This window comes from Pyxicephalus adspersus, chromosome 11 (genome assembly GCF_032062135.1).
Source record: "Pyxicephalus adspersus chromosome 11, UCB_Pads_2.0, whole genome shotgun sequence".
In the NCBI taxonomy this organism is placed as follows: Eukaryota; Metazoa; Chordata; class Amphibia; order Anura; family Pyxicephalidae; genus Pyxicephalus; species Pyxicephalus adspersus.
Window position 1 is genome coordinate 17,539,210 of NC_092868.1, and position 12,500 is coordinate 17,551,709.

General features: G+C 40.1%; 1 protein-coding gene across 4 annotated transcripts in view; it reads left to right on the top strand.

The window, feature by feature from the left end:
* The window catches only part of LOC140341415 (synaptotagmin-A-like), a 206,234-nt gene that overhangs the window by 181,555 nt on the left and 12,179 nt on the right, over positions 1–12,500 (top strand). For all 4 annotated transcript variants that reach the window (XM_072427167.1, XM_072427168.1, XM_072427170.1 and 1 more), the window contains one exon: positions 10,484–10,601. In XM_072427167.1, coding sequence (XP_072283268.1) covers positions 10,484–10,601 — 118 coding nt within the window. The remainder of the gene's footprint in view (positions 1–10,483; positions 10,602–12,500) is intronic.

Sequence of the window (12,500 nt, forward strand, 5' to 3'; positions counted from 1 at the left end):
CATTTGCAATCCCTATTTAATGTACAGCGCTGCGTAATATGTTGGCGCTATATAAATCCTGTTTAATAATAATAATAATAATAATTAATACATTTTTTTAATATTGGACATATTTCTGTGAATTATGCCTAAGAATTATAGGCCTACAATGTAAAAAAAATTTCCATGCAAAAAATTAAAACGCTAGGGAGGTTAATGAAATATGCCTGGTATCCACGCATACCATCCTGGCCATTCAGGATGGCAGAAGATCAAAACCCAAAAAGATCAATTGAAGACAGCAATTGTGACAGAGTGGTAAGAGATGAGTTCAATTAAAAAATTTTAAAAAATTATGCAAGTAAGGTTTTTTATTGCATATGGGACTGTCAGCTGTCCTTTGTGCAATAATGAACCTGCCTTGTCGCATTGTTTTCTGTAATTTTTGTAAGGATCTTTTGCAGTCTCACATTCCAGTTCTGACAAGCTAAAACAGTCCTTAAACCTCGCCAGATACAATATGTTCCCAAACAACAGGGGCCATTAACCACCTGAGCGTTACACTGAGGTCTAGATTTCTGTACCAAAAGTGATCCACTGTTTTTCATGAAAATTTTTTTTTAAATTGTAGACCTGTAACTTACAGAAATATGTCCGAACAGGGGTTCTAGTAGATATTATGAATATAAAAAATGTATTTACTTTTATTTTTTTATTTTTTTTGTATTGGATTGGATACCGGAGTTTGTATTCAATCCAATACAAAATGAGCGTTTGAATTTACCAATTATGTACTTTGTATTAATTTTATATTATTTTGTATTGGATTGGATACGCAAGTTTGTATCCAATCAAATACAAAATAAAAATTTGAATTTCCAAGTTATTTACTTTTATTTTATTTTTTTTTTATTTTTTGTATTGGATTGGATACCGGAGTTTGTATTCAATCCAATACAAAATGAGCGTTTGAATTTACCAATTATGTACTTTGTATTAATTTTATATTATTTTGTATTGGATTGGATACGCAAGTTTGTATTCAATCAAATACAAAAGATAAATTTGAATTTCCAAGTTATTTACTTTTATTTTATTTTTTTTTTATTTTTTGTATTGGATTGGATACCGGAGTTTGTATTCAATCCAATACAAAATGACAGTTTGAATTTACCAATTACAAACTTTGTATTTATTTGAAATATTTTGTATTGGATTGAATACAGGAGTTTGTATTGAATCCAATACAAAATGAATGAATGAGTTTCTATTTGAATTTCCCGCACACGCGCCGACGTCATCACGCACGTAGGGAGAAGCCTTCCGGTTTTTTTTCTCCGCCGGACGGCTTCTCCCTGCAGAGATCATCCGGCGCTGGACGAACACGGACGTGGACCATCAGCGGGACCAGGTAAGATGCCGGCCGGTATCTTGTGTTCAGCCGGCCGGGATCTTGTGTTCGGCCGGCCGGGCGGCGGAACGCAAGATGCCGGGCAGCGGAACACAAGATACCGGCCGGCATCTTACCGGTCCCGCTGGCACCCGACGCTGGAGATCGACGGACGACGATGGACAGAGGACGACGCTGGAATGGGAAAACGACGCTGGAATCCTTACCTCCATGGTCCCGCTGGATGTGCACAGCGGGACCATGGAGGTAAGGATGTGACAAAATTACGGGGTTAACCATCCTAGCCATTTTTTTTGCCCGTACGAAGGTCGGGCATACCGGCAACGTGGTTAAGGAGATTTTGCATCAGTTTTGTTTTGAAGAGGATTTGCAACACATGATTTCAACCTCAGTTATCTTTTTGCTGTAACCCAATTATTTTCTTGTTTGAAAGCCCTTGAAGATGGCATTGCCACCAAAATTGCTGGTGATATTAGGGTCTGTGGGAACATGTAAAAAGTTCCAAAGGGGTTCATTGAGACCTATAGAAGCATTTCCCCCAAAAAAGGTATAGAGGACAAAGCATGTTTATATAGCAGTAAATGGATGATTGGCATCAAAATGTCACTTCTGTCCTGAAAGTGCTATTAGGATCTCAGTAAATCTAGTAGAATTTATTAACCAATAATTTACAGAAACCCTGCAGTGCTTCCAGGGCCTCAGTGAATGACTCGAGTCTAGTAGTAGACGCTGTTACATGTAAACAATGCAGGTATATTCAGCAGCAGACCAGAGCACCTCTGTTTGTGCAGTGTAAAGCTTCCAGCGCAGGATGGATCATCAAAGGGATCACATTTTTGGACATCACTAGACCCCACAATAATTAATATTGGTTAAAATAATATATATTAAACATAATTTTTCTATTGCATTGTGTTTATTTCAAGGCTTGGCTTAAACCTTTCTGGGAATGTTTAAGGGATACTAATTACCTCTGAACTCATTCTCCAGTGTGCAGGCTGATATCTGGTGGTTTCCAGATTCCATTAAGTTTCTTGCTCACATTCCCCCAAATATACCTTGCCTTTCCTGCTGCCTATTCCACTGCCAGCTGAAGTTCCTCCAAAACCAGACACTATCAGGAGTGTTAGATTCCTGCTCCACCTCTGTGCCTAGAGGTTCAGTACTCCCTTACATCATGCACATGTCCTGTAGTGCCATAGGGGCAGTGGGAGAAAACCACAGCAGGCAGTTGGGGGCAGTCAGAAAATTAATACTATTGGATGTTTGGAATTATGCAGAATTTCAGCTAGTAGTTTCTCTTCACTACTGCAGAGATCAGCAGATCAACAGCATGGGAAGCAGGAGTGGAGGGTATTCTTTGTTATCTTTAAACTAGCTCTGTACATTTATTTTTGAGTCTTTTAGTCTTTTTGTTTACCACCTTTCCCATGTCTACATAGCAAAAACTGAACCTAGGTTTAAAATCATTTTCTATATAATACACGGTACCTTTTTAGTTCATACTGCATTTTGTTGCATTTAACACTGGCGTTATTAGAGTTAAAAAGGTCTCTAAAGAGCTTTATAAAAACATAGATATTCCTTCAGGGAGTGGAGAACACAGCTTGCATCATCTTGCTTTTATCTTATCTTGCTGTTCTACAAAGGAAGATTATTTTAGAACCTTACAACTAAAAAAAATTGTCCAATAATCATGTGGGATTTAAAAATAAATCAACTCTTTAAAAAAAGGAGTAGGAGTAGCATAAATAAAGTGGGTCTCTTGTAATACCATTACCAACTTCTTACTGGGGGTGAAAGAAGCATCACAAGGAGACAATGCATATTTACATGGGCACCAAAAACTGTGCATGTTACGGGGTGGCTAAATGCCTGTCAGCTGCCTTAAAGCGTAACTAAAGTTTAAAAACAGAAGCACAAATATATAAAAATAGTGTGGGTGGTGGTTTTAGATTTGTTGTCCTGAAGGACTAAATGCCAACCCTGGATAATACTATTATATAGACAAAAGAAAAGAAAAGAAGGGTTATTTGGCAAAATAAAGTATTGTATTAGATGATAATTTCTCATACAACAATACAGGTTGTTGTTATCTTGTAAGCCACGATATATATTAGTTTACAGTTTAGGCTCTATAGGGAACTATACAGTAGTCATCTATCATATTGTGCACATTTATAACCATAAAAGAGACTTGCAGGTAAGGACTCGTTTGTACAGACCATTGTTACATAGTTACATAGTAGATTAGGTTGAAAAGAGACATCAGTCCATCAAGTTCAACCACCAGGGAAATAAACATATCCCAGATATAAAACCATATAAGATATAGTTGGTCCAGAGGAAGGCAAAAAAAAACCCTGGTGCAATTTGCTTCAACGGGAAAAAAATTCCTTCCTGATTCCATGAGGCAATCAGATGTTGTCATTGTCCCTTCTGTGACTGAGGTTAGAAGACCTGTGAGACAAGCTGAACGTGAGGTTATCTGACAGTCTCTTTGTTTTTACTTGTTTCTGTGTTGTTGTTTGTAATGACCACACTCCTTGTATCAGCTGCAGCTGGTGGTCATTACTGCTCCTCCATTTAGTCTAGCCTCACACTTCATGCTATGCAGTTGATATTCACTTCTGGGATGTGAAGAGCTGGTGTGTTGTCTAATTCAGGATTCCTGCTCCTCCATTTGCTATTTAAGATAAGTTGAACTACTTTTGGTGTTTTGTTGTTCTTTTGTGGTTACTAGGCCTCAGGGAGACGCTGGTTCTTTCATCAGGGAAGGAACCAGTAGTCTCAAGCCCAGTCACTATTCCTAGGGCAATTCAGGGCAACTAGGGCCTAGGTTCCAGTGTATGAATATTTCCACCTTCAGGGGATATTCATACTGTCAGGAGTCAGGGCTAGGTTAGGGTGTCCGTAGGGGGTGACCGTTTCTTTCTCTTTTCTTGTTTCCTAGCCTTTGAAGGCCTAGTCCCTTGTCCTTATCCTTATGTGTTCATTCTGGTGAACCTTCCCCCCTCCCCATAATCCATGACATCAACCGCCCTAAAAAATAAAAATAAAAAAATAAATAAAAACCACCATTTTGTTGGTGTCGGTGCGGCGATAGAGACTATTGCTGCACTGGTCAGACAATTGCAGGCACTGTCTTTGGAGGTAGCTGACCTCCGCACGACTGTCTCACAGATCCAGAGACCACGGGCGGCTGGTTCCGACAGCAGGAACCAGGCCTGCCCTGAGCCTAAGGTGGCTCTCTCAGACAGGATTTCTGGGGGAAGTGACAATTTTATTCGGCTCAGGGAGTCGTGCAAACTGTATTTTAAACTATGTCCACACTCTTCTGGGGACGAGAGTCAAAGAGTGGGTATAATCATATCATTGCTTAAAGGTGACGCTCAGTCTTGGGCTTTTTCCTTGCCGACCAGATCACAGTCCCCTCCGGTCGGTAGATGAATTTTTTAGAGGACTAGGTATTATCTATGATGACCCAGATCTGATCTCCCTGGCCGAGACCAAGTTCCATGGCTTACGGCAGGCGTTCTGCAGAGACCTATTGCTCTGAATTTAGGAGGTGGGCTACAGATACTGAGTGGAATGATCCAGCTCTCCGTAGTCAATTCTGTCAAGGGCTATCCGAGAGCCTGAAGGACACATTGGCGTTTCACAAATATCCTGGGTCATTGGAAGTGGCTATGTCCCTTGCTGTACCTATGGATAGACTCCTGACAGAGAGATCCAGGGTTCCTCAATCCTAGGACGTACTATCATATAAGGTGGCGGCTCCTTCTGACACTTTGGGTGGAGAGACTCTTGAGTTCATGTCTAGTGATGAACCTATGCAGTTGAGGGGAGCTACCCCTGGACCAAGGTGTCTGCTGAGGTGGCGCCAGACTCCAAAACTGTGGGAATTTAGGTGTTTATTGACAGTGGGGCAGGGGTTAACTTAGTTGATGGTCAGTTCGTCCATATGCATAGGTTAACAACTAGTGCATTAGACAAAAATATCTCAGTGTTTGCAATTCATTCTGCTCCACTCACGCAGAAATGTTTGTCACAAATGGTGCAGGACATCCATTTAAAGTGGGTGATTTTCATCAAGAGACTATTTCGTGCTTTGTGCTGGAGGGTCTGCCTGCTCCGTTGGTGCTAGGTTTACCATGGTTAAGCAAACATAATCCTACCATCGATTGGCAAGCGAGACAGATCGCTTTCTGTTGTAACCACTAAGGTTGTACCTTCCTTTATTTCTTAGTTTCCTGATGTTTTCTCTGAAAGTGGAGACCAGGAGTTACCGCCACATCGGGAGTATGATTGCCCCATCAACCTTATTCCTGGGGCCAAGTTGCCCATGTCTCGGTTGTATAATCTTTCCGAACCCGAAAGAGCGGCCATGCGAGAATATATCACCGAGAGTGTGGCTAAAGGTCATATTAGACCATCCAAATCTCCAGTAGCCGCAGGGTTTTTCTTTGTTAAGAAAAAGGACGGAACTTCTAGGCCATGTTTGGACTTCCGTGAGCTTAACCATATTACCGTCCGTGACCCTTACCCCCTACCTTTAATCCCAGATTTGTTCAATAAGATTGTCGGGGCCAAGGTGTTCTCTAAATTGGATTTGGGAGGGGCATATAATCTGGTAAGGATCAGAGAGGGGGACGAATGGAAGACGGTCTTTAATACCCCTGAGGGTCATTTTGAGAATATGGTCATGCCTTTTGGGTTAACCAATGCTCCTGCTGTTTTTCAACATTTCGTTAATGACATCTTTCATCATCTGGTGGGCAGGTTGATTGTGGTGTATCTGGATGATATACTAATTTATTCTCTAGACATGGTGACTCATCAGGATCACGTGAAACAAGTGTTGCAGATCCTTAGAGAGAATACATTTTATGCTAATATGGAGAAGTGTGTATTCGCAGTCCCAAAGGTGCAATTCCTGGGTTACCTACTTTCATCTTCAGGTTTTCGTATGGATCCTGAAAAGGTCCGTGCTGTGTTGAACTGGGATCGACCCGAAAATCTGAAAGCACTTATGTCATTTTTGGGGTTCACCAACTACTACCGTAAATTTATTTTGAACTACTTTACTGTGGTTAAACCTTTAACAGACATGACTAGGAAAGGTTCGAATATCTGTCTGGTCGGATGCGGCATTACAAGCCTTTTCAGCTGTGCAAGAGTGTTTTGCTTCTGCTCCTATACTGGTGCAACCAGATGTGTCATAGCCATTTATTCTGGAAGTCGACGCATCTGAGGTAGGAGCAGTCTTGTCGCAGGGTCCCTCACCTAGTCTATGGCACCCATGTGCCTTCTTCTCTAAGAAACTCTCTATTTCAGAGAAAAATGATGACGTAGGTAATAGGGAGTTGCTGGCCATTAAGTTGGCCATCTTTTGAGGAATGGCGTCATTGGTTGGAAGGAGTGATTCATCCAATTATGGCAATTACCGATCACAAAAATCTGGCTTACTTGAAGTCGGCTAAACATCTGAACCCAAGACAGGCCAGATGGTGGTTGTTTTTTTACCAGATTCAATTTCATTGTCACCTATCGCCCTGGGTTTAAGAACGTTAAGGCGGACGCTTTGTCGCGTAGCTTTCCTGGGGCGGTGATTCGGAAGATCCCTGTCCGATATTGTCTAAAGGGGTAGCAAAATTTGCCCTTTTATCCTGACCTTGAGACAAAGGTGTTGGAGGCCCAGGGGTATGCGTCGGGTTCTTGTCCTCCGGGGAAGTTGTTTGTCCCTTCTGAATTGCGTCACAAGGTGTTCAAGGAACATCACTGTTCAGTTCTTACAGGACACCCTGGGAGCAGGTCAATCTCATCTCTCATAGATTCTGGTGGCCGGGGCTGCGTAAATGTGTTGAGGGCTATGTGTCAGCCTGTAGTACTTGTGCACATGCTAAGGTGACACATACTCTGCCTTCAGGATCTCTACTTCCGTTGTCTATCTCGTCCCTACCATGGACTCATTTATTCAAGGACTTTATCACAGATTTGCCCAATTCCTCAGGAAAAACTGTGATCTTGGTGGTTGTTGATCGCTTCTGTAAGATGTTGCACTTTATACCATTATCAGGGCTACCTAATGCTAAAACCCTCGCACAAGTGTTCGTCGATAACATCGTGAAGCTACATGGTATTCCCTCTGATGTGGTGTCTGATATGGTTACTCAGTTTGTTTCCAGATTCTGGAAGGCGTTCTGCGCTCGCCTGGGGGTACATTTGTCTTTCTCTTCTGCCTTTAATCCTCAGTCGAATGGACAAACTGAATGCACTAACCAGAATCTGGAGACTTATTTGAAATGTTTTGTCTCAGAATCAGGAGGAGTGGTCTTCATTTTTGTCTTTGGCCGAGTTTGCCATAAATAACCGTAGGCAGGAGTCCACTGATAAGTCGCCGTTTTTTGGGGCATTTTGGTTCCATCCGCAATTTGGCACATTTTCTGGTACTGAGACTTCAGGCATTCCTGAAGAGGAAAGATTTTCCTCTTCTTTGTCATCTATTTGGCGGAAAATTCAAAATAATTTAAAAAAGATGGGCAACAAGTATAAACATATGGCTGACAAGAGACGTATGAGTGGTCCATAGTGATTGATTCTGAGTGGCTGTCCACAAGAAACATTAAGTTGAAAGTACCTTCTTGGAAGTTGGGTCCAAGGTTTATTGGTCCATATATGATCTCTGCCATTATTAACCCGGTTGCCTTTCGTCTCGAACTTCCACAGGCTTTAAAGATTCATAATGTGTTCTACAAATCACTGCTGAAGCGATATGTCGAACCTGTGGAACCGTCCTCCTAGGCTCCTGCTCCTGTCATGGTGGACGGTAATCTAGAATTTCAAATCGCCAGGATACTGGACTCCCGAATTCTCTGCAGATCCTCCACTATTTCGTTAACTGGAAGATTACGGTCCGGAGGAGAGAATGTGAGTTCCAGCGACCGACGTTAATGCTTGTTGCCTAGTGACAGCCTTCCACAGGGCCAATCCGGATAAGGTCGGTCCTGGGTGTCCGGAGGCCACTCGTATAAGGGGGGGGGGGGGTGTTCTGCCACTTTATAACCTTAGACCATTCAGAGTATGAATCAATAATTACCGTATTTTTCGGACCATAAGACGCACTGGACCATAAGACGCACCAGTTTTTTAGAGAAGGGAAATGAAGAAAAAAAAGATTCTGAAACAAATAGTGTCCTAAAATATTTTATGTGCATTAAAAACCAATCACTCTGGCCGCGCTGAACAGGAGACGGGACGGGACAGCAGCTGGGAAGGATACATTTTGATACATTTGGACCATAAGACGCAGGGACTTTTTCCCCCCACTTCTGGGGGAAAAAAAGTGCGTCTTATGGTCCGAAAAATACGGTACAACTCTCTGGATGCAGTCCTTAAGCCAGTTCTCTATCCATTTTCTGATTTACTTTTCTAAACCTAATGACAACAACTTGCATATTACCTGTCTGTGGGGTACTGTTTCAAATGATTTAGCAAAGTCCAAATACACTATATCAACTGCTATTCCACTGTCTACCCTTTTACTTACTTCCTCATAAAAAGAGAGTAAATTTGTTTGACAACTTCGGTCTTTCTTGAAGTCATGTTGACTATCACTTATAATATTATTTTCTAGCAGAAACACCTCTATGTGGTTCCTTATCAAAATCTCTAGGACCTTTCCAACTATGGATATTAAACTAGCTGGTCTGTAGTTGCCTGGTAATGGGTTTTGCTCCCCTTTTGAAGATAGGAACCACATTGGCCTTACGCCAATCCATCGGTACCATGCCAGTGACTAAACAGTCTGTAAAAATTAGAAATAATGGCTTTGAAATAACCAAGCTCAGCTTTTTGAGTATACATGTATGTAATCCATCAGGTCCTGGTGCTTTGTCAACCTTAATTTTGCCCAACTGTTTCTCAATCATATGAATGTTGAGCCATTGTGACTCATTTAAGGCAGTGACATTGCTATTATGAATTTGTACTTGAGCTCTGCCAATTTCCTTTGTGTACACAGAGCTTAAAAAAAGTGTTTAGTAAATCTGCCTTTAAATAGACAAGGATATGCGGGGATAGGGCAGATATGTCCCCATAAGGGGGACACAACCGTCTAAATAGGCACCCATTCATTTGAAGAGTGCTCCTGTCCCCGCAAGTCGGGTGAGTGAGCGCCCTCTAAATGTAAAAGTATGTGTGGGAACTGGTGCTGAATGAATAGATTAGTGAAAGGAATATATATTTATTTATATATATATATATATATATATATATATATAAAGGAATTAGAAATAATGATGAATTATATCCCATAATGTAAACCTGCCTAGGCATGGTAATATATACACAGTCTTTTTAGACACGGATGCTGTACTGTGACCAGTCTCTCTCAGGTCAAAGCACTGAGCCTGGTGATTTTGGGCCCGCCCTCTTTCTTCTCCTGACATGGCTCGGATGGGCGGCGCCCTTGTGGCTTACAAGGTAATAATGCTTTGTATTGTTGTATGAGAAATTATCATCTAATACAATACTTTATTTTGCTAAAAAAAAACCTTAAGCAGCCCTTTATTGCAGAAGAAACTTGAGTATATATAGAAGCTCGAGACTGAGCGATTGATCAATAAATGGGTGTACCAAGAATGGTTACATTAAGGAAAACTCAACATACCTGTTCAAGTGGCCACTGAGAGATTATTTAAACTGCAATTGCTGAACTTATTTAAAAAAAATGCTAAATGCCTGGATGTAAAGCTGATGTTTTGGTTTCAGTAAAGTAACACTTAAAACCAGCATGCTAATAACTGTTTGCCAATCATTCAAGCACCCAAGCTGCTTTCTTATTCTGGGTCAGTGATTTAGACTTTATTAAAGCCAAAGGATCAGAAAACCATATATATTAACTTTTTTTTTGAATATACATTAAGATTACCAGTTTAGTGAGAACTATATAAATACATATTTAACTTACAACTTTATTCCATATATATAGTTTTACTTCTAGATTCTAAGTATAGTTAAATTTCAATACTAAACCTAAGCTATCATTTTTACATGGTTTATTTATAACATATGTATTTTGTTTTGTCATAGCAAGAGAAGTTGGGAGACATCTGTTTCTCTTTGCGGTATGTGCCTACAGCAGGAAAGCTCACTGTGATTGTTCTGGAGGCCAAGAACCTGAAGAAGATGGATGTAGGAGGACTTTCTGGTTTGTTATTACAAATATTTACCATTCAATCTATTTGTCAAAAATGCACTTCTATTAAGGACAGTTGTAATATCTCCATCTATTTTTATTTTTTCTATTACGTGCATGATCAGGCAATCTTCTGGTTTCTGGTTGCGCTTGCATTGTGGATCACTACTGTCTTCCTTGGGACAGTCAACAGTAGCTTCCCATATCGCCATGTTGCTCTTTTGGATGGCCTTTCCATAGTTACAAATAATTACGTAGTAGGTCAGATTGTAAAAATACATCAAGTTCAACCACTAGGGAAATAAAAATATCCCATATATAAACCCCTGTGGACATAGTTGGTCCAGAGGAAGGCAAAAAAAAACCCTGGTACAATTTGCTTCGATAGGGGAAAAAAATTCCTTCCTGATTCCATGAGGCAATCAGATGTTCTGTGGATCAATGGTCTCTGCTATCTTTTCTTTAAAGCCTTAATACCCAGTTATATTCTGTGCTTCCAGATAAGCATCCAGCTTTTTCTTAAAGCAATCTATAGTATTTTTTTATTGAGTGTTAATAAAAGGGAGGGGCGGGGGACTTGTGGAAGAAAGTGTTTAGTAGGATGTGTTTAGTAGTTATACAATCCCTTATGTGGGAAATTTGCTAACCCTGAAAAACTTTTAGTATTCATACATAGAGACAACTGACAGGCAGGGTTTTTTGGCAAACAAATTCTTATATTTTACCCAATCCATATCATAGTAAAATATGAACAGTGTTTGTTTACATTTATACAATTGATACTTGGTACCACCTCATTCCTTGAGGTTCAGTACCTGCTTACTAGACATAGGTCCCCTACTTGGTGATTTTGCTGTATCTGAGAGTAGCAAATGCTGATTAGCAAACCATATATACGACGTACACTAAAGAGTGCTTTGCGTGCAGCCTTGTTACCCGACACATTTTGCCCTTTGTGGGCTTCCTCAGGGGTAGCTTTACACTTCTAATGCGGGTTTGCCTATGATCTAGGTATATTCATCAAACATAGAGAATTAATAATATAGTGTCATAACATGTTCTTCTGAAAATTATACATATATATATCATATAAGGCTAATGACATTTCGTGATATATACATCAATACGTAGATCAGAAATCAGTATACATAACAAAATTTTTTTAAAACTAAAACAAAAACAGCATATCAAAAACATAGCAAATGATCAGTGCAAACATTCTTTTCATGGGTTTGATATGTGTGATAACAAATCATGTGAGTTTGCAAACCAAATCTGTTTATATTAAGTATTATTTAATGAGTCTTGATTAGCAATTTATGTATTCTTCAAAAGTAATTTTGAAAGTACTGGAAACTTACATTTTTATGATACAGACCCTTAGGGTGGGTCAACTATGGAGTTTTCAAGGATAACAGTTCTTAGTCAATGTTATTATCTAGGTGTGGGGAGAGAAAAGGGGGGATACTGCAAGTTTTAATTATGTCATAAATCTTGGTTCAAAGTGAGAATTAACATAGATAGGTGTTCCAGGTATAATTCAGTGGGTTGAACAAAAAGATTGCATAAAAATGTACAGAACATAAGCCTTTTTTTTACACAATCACTTCATTTCGGGGGCTCAAAAGTAATTGTACAATTGACTCAAAGGCTATTTCATGGGCTGGTGTGGGCAATTCCTTGGTATGTCATTATCAATTAAGCAGATAAATAGACTGGAGTTGATTTGAGGGGGAGGGGGGTGATTGTATGTAGAAGATTTTGCTGTGAACAGACAACATGCTGTCAAAGGAGCTCTCCATGCAGGTTTAATCAAGCCATCCTTAAGCTGCAAAAACAGAAAAAAATCTGAGAAATTGCTACAATATTAGGAGTGGCAAAATCTACAGTTTGGTACATCATGAGAAAGAA